This window comes from Physella acuta, unplaced genomic scaffold (genome assembly GCF_028476545.2).
Source record: "Physella acuta isolate Inbredline_101_S28 unplaced genomic scaffold, ASM2847654v3 ptg000049l, whole genome shotgun sequence".
Classification (NCBI taxonomy): domain Eukaryota; kingdom Metazoa; phylum Mollusca; class Gastropoda; family Physidae; genus Physella; species Physella acuta.
Window position 1 is genome coordinate 735,658 of NW_026731569.1, and position 16,903 is coordinate 752,560.

General features: G+C 41.0%; 2 protein-coding genes across 2 annotated transcripts; both read right to left on the reverse strand.

Moving 5' to 3' along the window:
• Nucleotides 1-2,141: 2,141 nt before the first annotated feature.
• LOC131945777 (uncharacterized) lies at nt 2,142-7,561 on the reverse strand. Its single transcript, XM_059306399.1, has 6 exons — nt 7,440-7,561; nt 6,321-6,492; nt 4,668-4,846; nt 3,268-3,338; nt 3,047-3,100; nt 2,142-2,778 (listed from the first exon to the last, which is right to left on the reverse strand). The coding sequence occupies exons 1-6, from the start codon at nt 7,489-7,491 to the stop codon at nt 2,572-2,574; spliced, it is 735 nt and encodes a 244-aa protein (XP_059162382.1). The 5' UTR covers nt 7,492-7,561; the 3' UTR covers nt 2,142-2,571.
• A 4,617-nt stretch (nt 7,562-12,178) lies between these two features.
• LOC131944872 (uncharacterized) lies at nt 12,179-16,208 on the reverse strand. The gene is made up of 2 exons (XM_059305753.1): nt 15,833-16,208; nt 12,179-12,975 (listed from the first exon to the last, which is right to left on the reverse strand). Exons 1-2 carry the CDS (start codon nt 16,206-16,208, stop codon nt 12,179-12,181), a joined length of 1,173 nt encoding a protein of 390 aa, XP_059161736.1.
• Between the last annotated feature and the right edge of the window lie 695 nt (nt 16,209-16,903).

The following is a 16,903-nucleotide window of genomic DNA, read 5'->3' on the forward strand; positions in this document are numbered from 1 at the left end:
GTGTCATCATACATGATGTTGTTGGTGTCATCATACATGTTTTTGATATCATCATACTTGATGTTGGTGTCATCATACATTTGTTGTTGGTGTCATCGTACATGTTGTTGTTGGTGTCATCATACATGATGTTGTTGGTGTCATCATACATGATGTTGTTGGTGTCATCATACATGTTTTTGATATCATCATACTTGATGTTGGTGTCATCATACATTTGTTGTTGGTGTCATCATACTTGTTGTTGTTGTTGTCATCATACATGTTGTTGCTGCCATCGTAAATGTTGCTGTTGATATCATCACACATGTTGTTGGTGTCATCATACATGTTATAGATTTCACCATAAATGTTGTTGGTGTCATTATACATGTTGTTGATATCATCATACACGATGTTGGTGTCATCATACATGTTGTTGCTGCCATCGTAAATGTTGCTGTTGATATCATCACACATGTTGTTGGTGTCATCATACATGTTATAGATTTCACCATAAATGATGTTGGTGTCATTATACATGTTGTTGATATCATCATACATGTTGCTGGTGTCATCATACATGTTGTTGCTGCCATCGTAAATGTTGCTGTTGATATCATCACACATGTTGTTGGTGTCATCATACATGTTATAGATTTCACCATAAATGTTGTTGGTGTCATTATACATGTTGTTGATATCATCATACATGATGTTGGTGTCATCATACATGGTGTTGGTGTCATCATACTTGTTGTTGTTGGTGTCATCATACATGGTGTTGGTGTCATCATACATGTTATAGATTTCACCATAAATGTTGTTGGTGTCATTATACATGTTGTTGATATCATCATACATGATGTTGGTGTCATTATACATGTTGTTGCTGCCATCGTAAATGTTGCTGTTGATATCATCATACATGTTGCTGGTGTCATCATACATTGCTAGGCTGACAATCTAGAATTTATTAGCTGATAACTTGCCTATGTTTTTGGCAAATCTAACCTACCCCTGTCTAATGATGACGTCACACCTACCCCTGTCTAATGATGATGTCACACCTACCCCTGTCTAATGATGATGTCACACCTACCCCTGTCTAATGATGATGTCACACCTACCCCTGACTAATGACGATGTCACAGCTACCCCTGCCATATGATGATGTCACACCTACCCCTGCCTTATTATGTCACACCTAGAAAAATGTACCTGACATCCATTCACCCAATATTGACAGTACAATTACACAGACACAATTCAACCCGAGACATATGTTGACACATTCTGTGTGTTTGTGTGTGTCTGTGGGTCGGTGTGTGTATCAGTGGATTGTTTTTTAATTCATTTCACGACATTATTTTAAAAAATGTTATGATAATTATTTAAAAAATTTCATAACACTGTTTTTAAAACTTTATATTTATGTTAAAAATGTCGTCGATATTATTTTTAAAATGTTATGACAATATTTTAAAAATTCCATGACAATTTATTTTTGTAGTTGATGACTTATTTTGTGATTTCAGACGATTTCCAAAGATTTTTTTTTTATTTTGAAATTTCACGAGGTTTCCATGAACACAAATGCCTGGCAGAAAATCTACGCCATATATCGTTCAGCAAGATGTAAAGGGTTCAAGGGCCATAATAAAAGTTTTAGCATGAAAATACAATTCCTTGTTTTGTTGATTTACACCCCCTTAGCTTCCCTCTGGGTTATTCATTTCTCTTGTTATAATTGAATGTTACACTGTGTGTATGTGTGAGACCGTCTGTGTATGTGGATGGGTGTTTGTGTGTGTGTATGTGCTGACGGGAGTATGAGTTTGTAGAAAAATATCACCAAACACCAAGCTTATATTTTGTAAACCATTCTTTTGAGATATTTAGAGGTCTTTTGACCTGAAGTATTTTTAAACAAAGAGCAGTGAGAGTGATCACTTTAGCTTAACTTGAGATAGCTGTCATTTGGTATCATAACCCACCCCAACGCCAATGAATATTTACACTTGTTTTGAGCGTGTTAATTTAGTAATTGTATCAGATCTCTGGTTTGAAGAAAATCTGGAGCACAGATTCACGGAAATACTTTATCAGGCACACAAAACACACACAAAACACACACAAAACACACAAAACAAGCTTCTCGATTTAATGTTCAGAATATTTTTTTATTCAAAAACGTTTTAGAAAACAACGAGTCAACAACTTCAAGTCGAATGGTATGTACAGTGTGTTAAACCAATGACTTTAGGGCTGGGGTTTGCCATGGTGTGAGTGAATACAATTTTTTTGTTAGAACAACTTCTGCAGTTCAAAGATTATGAATATTGGGTAAGATAAAACGATCAATAAAAACATTTTATCTATTTAAAAATCTAGTGTGTACATCATCGATGTACAAATGAAGTCTGGGGGGGGGGGGGGGTGGAGTAAACGCAAGAAGATGAGTCAGGAAATGGCAACACAATACTGCTATGGAGGTGCCGGTAGACGGGGAAGTGGTTAGGGGGTGGGGGAGTGATCTGAAGTTTGATCAGACCAGTAATGGCGGTAGTCCCACATAGATTTGATTTCCATTTATTTGTCGTTGCCATCCACGTGAATGCCGTACTCAGAAGGGTTGAAGTTGTTGGGGTTAAAGTTGGTCTGTGGAGCGGCTTTGTCCACAGATCTGTAGTTGAGTCTCTGGGCCCGGTTGTCGCTACGTGGGTTGCGGTTGTTGTTGGTGAACGGCCACTTCTGCTGGTCAGGCTTACCCTCAGGGTCAGTCACAGGGTGGACCATCTGGATGAGAGAGAAATAACTGGATCAGGAGGAGGAGGAGAGGTCAACTGACGTATGAATGATGTGGTCATGAGGTGGAGTGAGGGCTGGGGTGTCCACAAACCTCTGGAGGTTTTTGACATTTGACGTTTTCATTAAGTATATATATATATATATATATATATATATATATATATATATATATATATATATATATATATATATATATATATATATATATATATATATATATATATATATATATATATGAAGGAATGAGTAGTCTAACCTGTCTGGACTCGACTGTGTCCCCAGGTATACTCAGTGGTCTGCCGCCTGCAGGCTGGGGTATAATTTCAAAATTAATGACATTAATTATACAAGCTTTAACTACAAAATTAATTACACTAATTATACAAGCTTTAACTACAAAATGAATGATACTAGTTACACAAACTGTACCTAAAAAATGAATGACACTAATACGTATGTAGACGACAATAAGCTTACCATAGTTCCACAAGGAGAGGCGACCTCGGCAGGTGGCAGACATCGTTGTTGGGGCTCATCGTACACAGTGCCTGGTGGGGCAGAGAGTGGGGATCACGTGGTGTGTCACATGTTGTGTCACGTGTTGTGTCACATGTTGTGTCACGTGATGTGTCACGTGATGTGTCACGTGATGTGTCACGTCTTGTGTCACGTCTTGTGTCACGTCTTGTGTCACGTCTTGTGTCACACGATATGTCACGTGATGTGTCACGTGATGTGTCACGTGATGTGTCACGTGATGTGTCACGTGATGTGTCACGTGATGTGTCACGTGATGTGTCACGTGATGTGTCACGTGATGTGTCACGTGATGTGTTACGTGATGTGGCAAGGTTTTGTTTGTTTGATCACAGTTACACGGGTTTTACAAGCTTTTATTTAACTTGCTTCCTTGTCATCGATCAAAACTACGAACTTTCGAACACTTCTAACGGACCGATTCGTTTCAAACTTGGTATGTGGGTCAAGACCCGATGACAATGCAACCTGACATCAAATTTGACTTAATTGAATAGTTAATAATTTTTTATGAATAAATTAAAGTTTCTAAGGTAAATTATTCTTTTCCGCGCTATCATACACATTTTTCGTGTTTGTTCACAATTGTTTTTAACCATGCATCTCTACTGTATTAACAATTTTAAAGTTTAAAAAAAATCATTAAAAAGTTTTAATAACAAGCTTATATATAATTATACTTTAAAAAAAGAAATTAAATACATTTTCTTCAAATATATAAGTATGCACTACAATTTAAATAACTGTAAAGAAAAGCATTGGTCACTATTGGATACCTTCACTAAATTTAGGAAGCAACCTACGCTTTTCTTTAGTTATTCAAACTATAGTGCAAATATATATATATATATATATATATATATATATATATATATATATATATATATATATATATATATATATATATATAAAAGAAAATCATTTATTTTCTCCATTTTAGTGCATAATTATGTCAAAGCTTGTTATTAATACGTTTTTAATGTATTTTTATGTAACTCATTTTACGTTGTTCTTCAGTACACCAGTGCGAATGTTATTTGACCTACCGAACCGATGGATGAATTTTGCTTTTCTTTGGTTATGTAGATAGTTGTGCATTATTATCCTTTAAGAAAACCCTTTAGTTTTCTTCTGTTTTAGTGCATATAAACGTATATTTAGTATTTAAAATACATATCGACTGTATAAACGTTTTTATACGTTTAAATATTTAAAAAAAATGTAACGTGACAATGATTTCGCAGTGGAATAAAAATGTTGGCATGACAAGAACTTGTGTCAAGTAGCTTGTGACGTGTGCGAGATAAATGTGTCAGGTTATAGTGACATGTCCGACCTACCTTCACTACACCTCTGGTGGCCTAAATATCTGCCATAAGAGCAGGTGAAGTAGAACGTGCAGGGTGGCAAGCTCTCTACTGGATCGTGTTCCTGGTCGGCATAGCGCTGGCCGGGTCCGTTGTACGACTCACACTGTCGGGGGATAGAGTTGCAGGGGAACGACACGACCTCAGTGTTGCTGGGGACAGAGAGGCACACGTCATTCAGACGTCAGGTGACCACAGCATTCAGACGTCAGTTGACCACATCATTCAGACGTCAGTTGACCTCAACATTCAGACATCAGGTGACCACAGCATTCAGACGTCAGGTGACCACAACATTCAGACGTCAGGTGACCACAACATTCAGACGTCAGTTGACCACAACATTCAGACGTCAGGTGACCAATTCAGACGTCAGGTGACCACAGCATTCAGACGTCAGGTGACCACAACATTCAGACGTCAGGTGACCACAGCATTCAGACGTCAGGTGACCACAACATTCAGACATCAGGTGACCACAGCATTCAGACGTCAGGTGACCACAACATTCAGACGTCAGGTGACCACAACATTCAGACGTCAGTTGACCACAACATTCAGACGTCAGGTGACCAATTCAGACGTCAGGTGACCACAGCATTCAGACGTCAGGTGACCACAGCATTCAGACGTCAGGTGACCACGGCATTCAGACGTCAGTTGACCAATTCAGACGTCAGATGACCACAGCATTCAGACGTCAGGTGACCACAACATTCAGACGTCAGGTGACCACAACATTCAGACGTCAGTTGACCACAGCATTCAGACGTCAGTTGACCACAACATTCAGACGTCAGGTGACCAATTCAGACGTCAGGTGACCACAACATTCAGACGTCAGTTGACCACAACATTCAGACTTTCAGACGTCAGTTGACCACAACATTCAGACGTCAGTTGACCACAACATTCAGACGTCAGTTGACCACGGCATTCAGACGTCAGTTGACCACAACATTCAGACGTCAGGTGACCACAACATTCAGACGTCAGTTGACCACGGCATTCAGACGTCAGTTGACCAATTCAGACGTCAGGTGACCACAGCATTCAGACGTGAGTTGACCACAGCATTCAGACGTCAGTTGACCACGGCATTCAGACGTCAGGTGACCACAGCATTCAGACGTCAGTTGACCACAGCATTCAGACGTCAGTTGACCACGGCATTCAGACGTCAGTTGACCAATTCAGACGTCAGGTGACCAATTCAGACGTCAGTTGACCACAGCATTCAGACGTCAGGTGACCACAACATTCAGACGTCAGGTGACCACAGCATTCAGACGTCAGTTGACCACGGCATTCAGACGTCAGTTGACCAATTCAGACGTCAGGTGACCACAGCATTCAGACGTCAGGTGACCACAACATTCAGACGTCAGGCGACCACAACATTCAGACGTCAGTTGACCAATTCAGACGTCAGTTGACCACAACATTTAGACGTCAGTTGACCACAGCATTCAGACGTCAGTTTACCACAACATTCAGACGTCATTGAATGTTTATATATTTCTCATCTCTTCCCATTATAATGTAATTATTGAAATTCTATGCATGTAATTATGATATAAGAACGCTAATTGCTCCATCACGTGACCTAGCTGGTGTACAACTTACGGCACACAGTCCCCGGCACGTCTGTCGTAGATGGTGCCATTGACACAGTCCACCTGCACGTACTGACCACCACGGCACACGCCATAGGAGCCACACGCCCACCAGTACAGGAAGTTGTCGGGCAGGTTAGAACACTCGTACTCAAAGTCTGTGGGCAGGGAGGCAGTGGAGCCTGGGCAGATGGACAAAAGATCATCAAGTTAGTGGGCAGGGAGGCAGTGGAGCCTGGGCAGATGGACAAAAGATCATCAAGTTAGTGGGCAGGGAGGCAGTGGAGCCTGGGCAGAAGGATAAAAGATCATCAATTTAGTGGGCAGGGAGGCAGTGGAGCCTGGGCAGATGGACAAAAGATCATCAAGTTAGTGGGCAGGGAGGCAGTGGAGCCTGGGCAGAAGGATAAAAGATCATCAATTTAGTGGGCAGGGAGGCAGTGGAGCCTGGGCAGATGGACAAAAGATCATCAAGTTAGTGGGCAGGGAGGCAGTGGAGCCTGGGCAGATGGACGAAAGATCATCAAGTTAGTGGGCAGGGAGGCAGTGGAGCCTGGGCAGATGGACAAAAGATCATCAAGTTAGTGGGCAGGGAGGCAGTGGAGCCTGGGCAGAAGGATAAAAGATCATCAAGTTAGTGGGCAGGGAGGCAGTGGAGCCTGGGCAGAAGGACATAAGATCATCAAGTTAGTGGGCAGGGAGGCAGTAGAATGACAAAATGTCATGAAGTTAATTATTGGCAGAGGATGGAGTACGTATATCCAAGAATGAGCATCAGGTAAACGTTGAACCTTAATTTAAACATAATTACAACGGGTATATAAGGATAGTAATTATATTACTTAGGTAATCTAAAATCGTATTTTGACCCCTTCCCTTCCCCACTCCTCCTTACTGACTTGCTTGCAAAAAATAAAAAAAAAATTAGAATTTTAATTTTTTTTAAACGACCTACTTTTAACTAATAAAAATAATTTTAACTTTAATAAAATATTGGAAAAGATACAATTATTTTAGTTAGCAGATTTTAAGACTACAAGCCATTGAAATATTGTTTATAATTTTAGTCTAAGGGGAGTTAATCCTGTATGAAGTAGGCACTAGAGTAGAAAATGTGCTGACAACTCACCCAATAGAAGGCAGAATGCAAGAGTTGCTGTGAGAAAGCCCATGCTGACCATAGTGTGTGGTGTCTACTGTAGGCTGGTTCAACTGTGGGCAGACATGGGGCCGGGGCTTATATACTGGAGGGCTGGGCCACAGGCAGGAAGGCTCTCGCCTACATCAGGGCTTAAGTCGGAGCTGTGTCATCAGTGGGGGATTTACACAACAGTTGCAGGCAAACAACGAGTGGACATCAAAGTCGTGCCGGCCCCAGGGTTCACGCTGCTCCTGGCCTGACCCGGGCTCCTATCCTGGGGGTCGGGGCAGGTGGTGGGGGCCTGTGTTTAAGTTTTGTCTGTGTTTAATTAACATATCAGCGGTCAGGTAATGTGGGACAAGTGACGTCGTTATGTGGGACAAGTGACGTCGTTATGTGGGACAAGTGACGTCGTTATGTGGGACAAGTGACGTCGTTATGTGGGACAGGTGACGTCGTTATGTGGGGCAAATGATGTCGTTATGTGGGACAAGTGACGTCGTTATGTGGGACAAGTGACGTCGTTATGTGGGACAAGTGACGTCGTTATGTGGGGCAAGTGATGTCGTTAAGTGGGACAAGTGACGTCGTTATGTGGGACAAGTGACGTCGTTATGTGGGACAGATGATGTCGTTATGTGGGACAAGTGACGTCGTTATGTGGGACAAGTGACGTCGTTATGTGGGACAAGTGACGTCGTTATGTGGGACAAGTGACGTCGTTATGTGGGGCAAGTGACGTCGTTATGTGGAACAGGTGACGTCCTTATGTGGGCAAGTGACGTCATTATGTTGGACAAGTGATGTCGTTATGTGGGACAAGTGATATCACTTTGTGGGACAAGTGACGTCGTTATGTGGGACAAGTGACGTCGTTATGTGGGACAAGTGACGTCATTATGTGGGACAAGTGACGTTGTTATGTGGCCAAGTGAAGTCGTTATGTGTCCACATGTGACATCGTTATGTGGGACAAGTGACGTCGTTATGTGGGACAAGCGACGTTGTTATGTTCGACAAGTGACGTCATTACGTGGGGCAAGTGACGTCGTTATGTGGGACAAGTGACGTCGTTATGTGGCCAAGTGACGTCGTTATGTGTCCACATGTGACATCGTTATGTGGGACAAGTGACGTCGTTATGTGGGACAAATGACGTCGTTGTGTGGAACAGGTGTCGAAGTTATGTGGGACATGTGGCAGGTGACCACATGTTGAGAAAGTGACAAGTGCTGTATCACCCTAACACTAGCCTGTTGAGTAATTATCTCCCAGCATGCAGCTGACCCAACATCCGGGCTCTATTGACGTCTGGCTTATCACAGGAGCAGACGAGAGGTTGTAAGAAAACAGAAAAAGCTTGCTATTGAATTAAAAGCTTTCAAACTCAGCCATTCAATGTTAGCTGTAGTAATCAATGACGTATTTTCAATGAATTAAACAAGCTATTAAATAATATTGTCATAATTTATATATCCGCATGTTCGTATATACGTAAATAATAAGAAAAAAATTCCTTAGCTACATATAAATACAGCACCAGACAAACATACTTATATATGAAATTTCGTTAACCTTGCTCCAACGGTACTCAAGTTATCGTGTTCACAGACATACACACAGGCATACGGACAGAATTGCAAAGCCCAGTTTTTACGACTAGATTACGCAAAGAACGCCTAAATTTTGATAAACCTGCATTTATAATTTTGCCCGATTAAAATAAGTCCCATATACTACATACAATGAAGTACTGAGGTGTAAAACGATGAAAACTGTCAAAACTTCATGTGATTTTTGTGCATGATTACAATACTTCCTCTATACTCTGTATACGAGAAAGCAGAAATGTAAGTGTTTGAAAATTGATTTAAAAAGAAATGTCTATAGGGGGTCATCCATAAATGACGTCACGCTTTTTTGACGATTTTTAACTCCCCCCCCCCCCTCCCCTCCGTCACACGTCGTCACAAAAAGTCAGACCACCCCCTAAAATGACGTCACACCTCAGCCTACAACCCCCCCCCCCTCAAAATTGGTTGAATTTTTCTTAAAACATCGATATTTTTCCAAACTCTTGTCTGAAATCTGTCAAAATAGAGTATTTTAATCAATTCCTATTAAAACAGTTTTCTAAAACTCGAAATAACGTCTAAAATTCGTTTTCTAACATTTCTTTTTTATAATGAAAAAAGTGTGACGTCGCACCATCTGACCCTCCCCCCTCATCAAATATCGTCACAAAATTACCGACCCCCCTCCGAGTGTGACGTCATTTATGGACGACCCCATATACCGGCTGCACTGGAATTACCATCCCCAATAGTGTGATCTAAGAATATTTGAGAAAGTTTAGGGGAGATCACTCCCGCTTTATTTATTTTTAAATTTAGAAAACGTGTTCATTCAAACTAGGTCAAAGAAGAAGCGAGATAACTAAAACTAGCAATGATCAATATTCTATTTCCCGGACATAAAAAATCAAAACTGGAAAGTGGGCTGAGGCCGTTACCTTGAATCTTTATCGTGTCAGAAATTAACGGTAGAAAACGTAGCTAGTATATGGATCAATTTCATCAACCTAGCATACACGGTACTCGAGTTATCGTATTTACACACACACTTATGCACACAGACACGCACACACAGACACGCACACAAACACACGCACACACACACATATACGGACGGGATGGCAAAAACAATGTTTTTCCGGCCCCGGAAAGTTATAAAACTTAGCAATGTGTCAAAATCTCAATTTATAAACAGCGGGGCTGAGTGAAACGGCAAAACTGTTAAAATCTCATTTAATTTTTTTTAATTTGTGTGCTCGATTTTACAAGAAGGTAAAAACATATCATTAAAATTACAAAAGTGGTTGTTTATAGGTGTTTATAGGTGTCTGTAGCTGTTTGTTGGTGTTTGTAGGTGGTTAGGTGTTTGTATGGGGTTTGTAGGTGTTTTGAAACATTCTTTCACTTCACCAATATGCCGTCACTGTTAACTAGGAACTTGTGGATACTAGCGTTAAACTGCCTTTAATGGACAGTTGCCTTCAACAATTGGTGTTGGTGTGCTGGTGTTGGTATGCTGGTGTTGGTATGCTGGTGTGTGTGTAGTGGTGTTGATGTAGTGGTGTTGATGTAGTGGTGTTGGTGTGCTGGTGTTGGTGTAGTGGTGTTGATGTAGTGGTGTTGGTGTGCTGGTGTTGGTGTAGTGGTGTTGGTGTAGTGGTGTTGATGTAGTGGTGTTGGTGTGCTGGTGTTGATGTAGTGGTGTAGTGGTGTTGGTGTAGTGGTGTTGGTGTAGTGGTGTTGATGTAGTGGTGTAGTGGTGTTGGTGTAGTGGTGTTGGTGTAGTGGTGTTGGTGTAGTGGTGTTGGTGTAGTGGTGTTGGTGTAGTGGTGTTAGTGTAGTGGTGTTGGTGTAGTGGTGTTGGTGTAGTGGTGTTGGTGTAGTGGTGTTGGTGTAGTGGTGTTGGTGTAGTGGTGTTGGTGTAGTGGTGTTGATGTAGTGGTGTTGGTGTGCTGGTGTGTGTGTGTAGTGGTGTTGGTGTAGTGGTGTTGGTGAGCTGGTGTTGGTGTAGTGGTGTTGGTGTAGTGGTGTTGGTGTAGTGGTGTTGGTGTAGTGGTGTTGGTGTAGTGGTGTTGGTGTAGTGGTGTTGGTGTAGTGGTGTTGGTGTAGTGGTGTTGGTGTAGTGGTGTTGATGTAGTGGTGTAGTGGTGTTGGTATAGTGGTGTTGGTGTAGTGGTGTTGATGTAGTGGTGTAGTGGTGTTGGTGTAGTGGTGTTGATGTAGTGGTGTTGGTGTAGTGGTGTTGGTGTAGTGGTGTTGGTGTAGTGGTGTTGGTGTAGTGGTGTTGATGTAGTGGTGTAGTGGTGTTGGTATAGTGGTGTTGGTGTAGTGGTGTTGATGTAGTGGTGTAGTGGTGTTGGTGTAGTGGTGTTGGTGTAGTGGTGTTGGTGTAGTGGTGTTGGTGTAGTGGTGTTGGTGTAGTGGTGTTGGTGTTGGTGTAGTGGTGTTGGTGTAGTGGTGTTGGTGTAGTGGTGTTGGTGTAGTGGTGTTGGTGTAGTGGTGTTGGTGTAGTGGTGTTGGTGTAGTGGTGTTGGTGTAGTGGTGTTGGTGAGCTGGTGTTGGTGTAGTGGTGTTGGTGTAGTGGTGTTGGTGTAGTGGTGTTGGTGTAGTGGTGTTGGTGTAGTGGTGTTGGTGTAGTGGTGTAGTGGTGTTGGTGTAGTGGTGTTGGTGTAGTGGTGTTGGTGAGCTGGTGTTGGTGTAGTGGTGTTGGTGTAGTGGTGTTGGTGTAGTGGTGTTGGTGTAGTGGTGTTGGTGTAGTGGTGTTGGTGTAGTGGTGTTGGTGTAGTGGTGTTGGTGTAGTGGTGTTGGTGTAGTGGTGTTGGTGTAGTGGTGTTGGTGTAGTGGTGTTGGTGTAGTGGTGTTGGTGTAGTGGTGTTGGTGTAGTGGTGTTGGTGTAGTGGTGTTGGTGTAGTGGTGTTGGTGTGCTGATGTTGGTGTACTTATGATCTTTATCTAGAACGTTTATTTGTTTATAATGTACGTTCTTAATGTATTGTGGAAAGAGAACGTTATAGAAACATTCTATACCGCTAGACATTGATTATAATTAAGACACATACAAATCCTGATGGCAAAAATAAATTTTAATAACATAAACTACTTTATGATAACAAGAACTTTAGCCGTGAGATCTGTCGGCAAGAACTTTAGGCATCAGCTCTGACGGCAAGCAAACAAAGACTTTATCTCTGCTCTAAATTTAGAACCCGTGACGTAATAGAGCAGAAAATTGAGCGTGTTGTTGAGATAGAGTACCATGACAAGCACAGTGTAAGTGAGCACCTCCCCCGGGTCGTCCATCTCCCTCTCCGGTATGGCGGGGACAATCTGCTGGTAGATCCCGATCGGGAAAGTGCAGACAAGGAACACGGCATTGACGGTGACCAAGATGACGGAGAGGGAGGCGTCACGCCGGGAGACGACCTTCTTGAGCCCGGTTTTTGTGCGGACCTCCACGCCGTCATCCATCGTCTCACACGTCACTTCCTGGAGGCTGCTCCGTAGAGCGTGACGTCGCCTCACCAGGCTGACTATGATGATCACGTTGAGGATTAAGATGATTACAAATGGCAGCAGGCATTGCTTGAGGAACTGAAGTGTGAAGAAGATGGCGGTGCTGGTACCGGAGTCTGGCTTGACGACACACGTGCGGTAGACGAGTGTCGCGTTGCTCACGTTGTCCAACTGCTGGGGTTTGCGGACGTGCAGGGACTTGCCCAGCACGAAGAAGATGGGGATGTTGGTCGAGCCCACGACTAAGATGGCGCCAACGATAAAGAAGCCGGACTTGACCTTGGTGCACAGGGAGCGGATGTCGTGTGGCCGTACGATGGACACCACCCTCTCGCACGTGACGATGACCAGCGTCCAGGCACTAAGCTGGGTGAACAGGTACATGATAAACACGTGCAGTTGACAGCTGCGCTCACTCCCGCCTCGGATGTCGTAATCTGAAGAAAAACATGGCGGTCGGTTGTATGTGGACACAACAATAGTGACATGCGCATGACAACACAAAATACACAATACAAAAAGATACAATACAAAAATATACAATACAAAAATGCTCTTTTAAAATGATGACACTTAAACTCAAGGTTTTTCGTCCTGCTCTAAAAACACACAATACAAACTTCATCAATTTTCCTTATTTTTTTCTCACCAACACTAGCTACAAAGGCTACTGACACCCTCCCAACACTTCAGTGAATTTTATCAAATCTTTTGTCTATTCATACATAGAGAAAAATAATTTTCGTCACTTTAAGAATATATACATTGTTCCTGTAAGTGTAAAGGCACCGATGAAAGCTATACTTTAGTTAATGTAAATACCGACATAAATAAACCGGGAGTGATCTCCCCTAAACTTTCTCGAATATTCTTATATATAAAATAACAAGGGATGGGAACTCGGGCTATAGACATGATTTTTAATCCATTTTAAATACTTAAAGTTTAAAAAAAAATTCATAAAAAACGTTTTAATAACAAGCTTTTATGTAATGATGCACTAAAAAGTAGAAAATAAATTATAGACTACTATTTAAATAACTATAAAGAAAAGCGTGGGTCACTTTAGTATCTATTGGATACCTTTACTAATGTTAAGGAAGACACCCACGCTTTTCTTTATAGTTATTTAAATAGTAGTCTATAATTTATTTTCTACTTTTTAGTGCATCATTACATAAAAGCTTGTTATTAAAACGTTTTTTATGAATTTTTTTTTCAGTACTTTACATGTTTTATTTACAATAGAGTTACATGACTAAAAACCATTGCGCGCCTACTGAACATCACGTTCAGTAGGCGCGCAATGGTTTTTGAACGCAGCCATTACGTGATGGCGCAACTATTGAAGGTGATGACGCGTGTGGTGTGGTTGGCTAGACATGCCTACTAATTCGGTCCAAATTGTAATTAATTCATAAAAAATTAATTAGGCATCCAATTAAATCAAATTTAGTTTCAGATTGTATTGTCTTCATGTCTTGACCCACGTGCTAACTTTGAATCGTATCGGTCAAGTAGAACTGTCCGAATTTTCACTCCTGCGTTTCCGTCTAGACAGACAGACAGAGGAAGTGAGTTAAATAAAAGCTTGTAAAAATAGAATAAAATCTCGTAGACAAATTAATTGCACACCAAGTGAACGCCAAATAAAAAAGCGCATAATAGTGCGCAATATTATAGTACTTTTAAAATTTACATTAGTTTTTTGAGAAATTGGAAGTAGCGTAAAGTACTACTTCCAGTCAACGGAAATTACTCAAAATTAAACAGAAGGTAGAGAATTAGATCTTTTACTTACATGTGAAATTTCATTAATCTATCTGAAATAGTACTCAAGTTATAGGCTTTTGAAAAATTCAAAGTAGGGAAAGTACCACTTCCGGTTATCGGAAATCGCTCAAAAGTTGATACGGATCTACGATTTTGATAAAATACTTATATATGAAATTTCATCAACCTAGCTGTAACGGTACTCAAGTTATCGTGTTTACACACGGACAGACAGACAGACAGACAGACAGACAGACACACAGACATACGGACAAGATTGCAAAATTATGTTTTTCCGTATCAGTAAGGTGTAAAACGTCGAGATTTGTAAAAATCTCGATTTATTTTTTTTGCACGATTACAAGACTTTCTCTATACTTCGTATATACGAGAAAGTAAAAAGCTATATTTTAGTTATTGTAAATACCGACAGAAAAGGCTATTTATTAGTTAGTGTAAATACAGTCAGAAATAAACCGGGAGTGATCTCCCCTAAACTTTCTCGAATATTCTTATATATAAAACAACAGGGGATGGGAACTCGGGCTATAGACATGATTTTTAATCCATTTTAAATACTTAAAGTTTTAAAAATAGAATAAAATCTCGTAGACAAAAGAATTGCACACCAAGTGAACGCAAAATAAAAAAAGTGCATAATAGTGCGCAATATTATTAGTACTTTAAAAATTTACATTAGTTTTTTGAGAAATCGGAAGTAGCATAAATTACTACTTCCGGTCAATGGAAATTACTCAAAATTTAACAGAAGGTAGAGGATTAGATCTTTTACTGACATGTGAAATTTCATTTATCTATCTGAAATAGTACTCAAGTTACAGGCTTTTTAAAATTTCAAAATAGAAAAAGTACCACTTCCGGTTGTCGGAAATCGCTCAAAAGTTGATACGGATCTACGATTTTGATAAAATACTTATATATGAAATTTCATCAACCTAGCTGTAACGGTACTCAAGTTATCGTGTTTACACACGGACAGACAGACAGACACACAGACATACGGACAGAATAGCAAAGCCCAGTTTTTCAGACTGGATTACGCATAAAACCTTTTAATTTTGATAAATCTGGATTGATAATTTTTGCCCGATTAAAATAAGTCCTCTATACTTCGGATGTGATGAAGGACTGAGGTGTAATACGGTGAAAATTGTTAAAATTTCAATTGATTTTTGTGCACGATTACAATACTTTCTCTATACTTCGTATATACGAGAAAGTAAAAAAGCTATACTTTAGTTAGTGCAAATACCGAGAGAAAAAAAGCTGAATTTTAGTCAGTATAAAAGGTGTAGATACCGACAGAAAATGCTCGATACAATAGTAGTTTATCGATACACCGGCGTTCAGACATAGAGTGCGGTACTTAAAACTACCCGTATTCGATAGGAAAAATGACTTGATGATCAGTACCAGCTAGGATAAGTGACGTAACTATATTTTTCACTTAAGATCAATGACGTAACTACCTGTATCAGCCAGGTAAAACAATGTATTTACCTGTAGCAGCCAGGATAAACCGAGGCAGGAGTCCAGTTGTGACGGTGCCAGCATCAACCAGTGCCAAGAAGGTCAGGTAGACGGCCATGGGCAGGTTGTGGAACGACCGGCGCTGTAGCACGACGATGGCCAGGGCGTTTCCCACACAGCTGCAGACAATCAGGCAGGGGGAGACAAGCATGTTCAGGTACAGGTCGACCTGCGTCAGGGACACCCCGCTAGATGGGCCTTGCTGACTGTCCTTCAGGGCTGTCTGGTTGTCAGACAAAGCTGTATGGCTGTCCATTAGCGCTGTCTGTCTGTGCATAAGAGCTGTCTGACTGTTCATTGGCCGTGTTAACAGCACCCAGAGCTCATCAGCAGTTGATGTCGTCATCATGGATGTTTACATCAAATAACGGTCAAGATCCCCGATCCCCCCCCCCCCCCACCCCAGCCCTCCCTCCCCCTGATAACAGACCAGTCTATGGCTTATCTTAACAATAATGCAGTGCTTGCTCAGGGACAGATAACCCATGAGACGTGTTCTTATCTCGTTCTTAGTTCCTTCACAGGCTGGACTCATGGCATTGTAGAACTTCATAATCTATTCAACAAATCCATTCAAATCATGCATCAGACATGCCATTGTAAAACTTCATCAGTCAATCCACAAATCCATTCAAATCATGCATTGGACATTGCATTGTAAAACGTCATCAGTTAATCCACAAACCCATTCAAATCATGCATTGGACATTGCATTGTAAAACTTCATCAGTTAATCCACAAATCCATTCAAATCATGCATCAGACATGCCATTGTAAAACTTCATCAGTTAATCCACAAATCTATTCAAATCATGCATCAGACGTGCCATTGTAAAACTTCATCAGTTAATCCACAAATCCATTCAAATCATGCATCATACATGCCTTTGTAAAACTTCATCAGTTAATCCACAAATCCATTCAAATCATGCATCATACATGCCTTTGTAAAACTTCATCAGTTAATCCACAAATCCATTCAAATCATGCATCAGACGTGCCATTGTAAAACGTCATCAGTTAATCCACAAATCTATTCAA

Coding starts and splice junctions, on each gene's coding strand:
- LOC131944872 (XM_059305753.1), bottom strand. CDS start 16,208: ATGACGACATCAACTGCTGATGAGCTCTGGGTGCTGTTAACACGGCCA. Junction 12,976..15,832: donor GTTTATCCTGGCTGCTACAG/GTAAATACATTG, acceptor GTTTTTCTTCAG/ATTACGACATCCGAGGCGGG.
- LOC131945777 (XM_059306399.1), bottom strand. CDS start 7,491: ATGGTCAGCATGGGCTTTCTCACAGCAACTCTTGCATTCTGCCTTCTA. Junction 4,847..6,320: donor CGTGCCGGGGACTGTGTGCC/GTAAGTTGTACA, acceptor CTCTGTCCCCAG/CAACACTGAGGTCGTGTCGT. Junction 3,101..3,267: donor CCTCTCCTTGTGGAACTATG/GTAAGCTTATTG, acceptor ATTATACCCCAG/CCTGCAGGCGGCAGACCACT.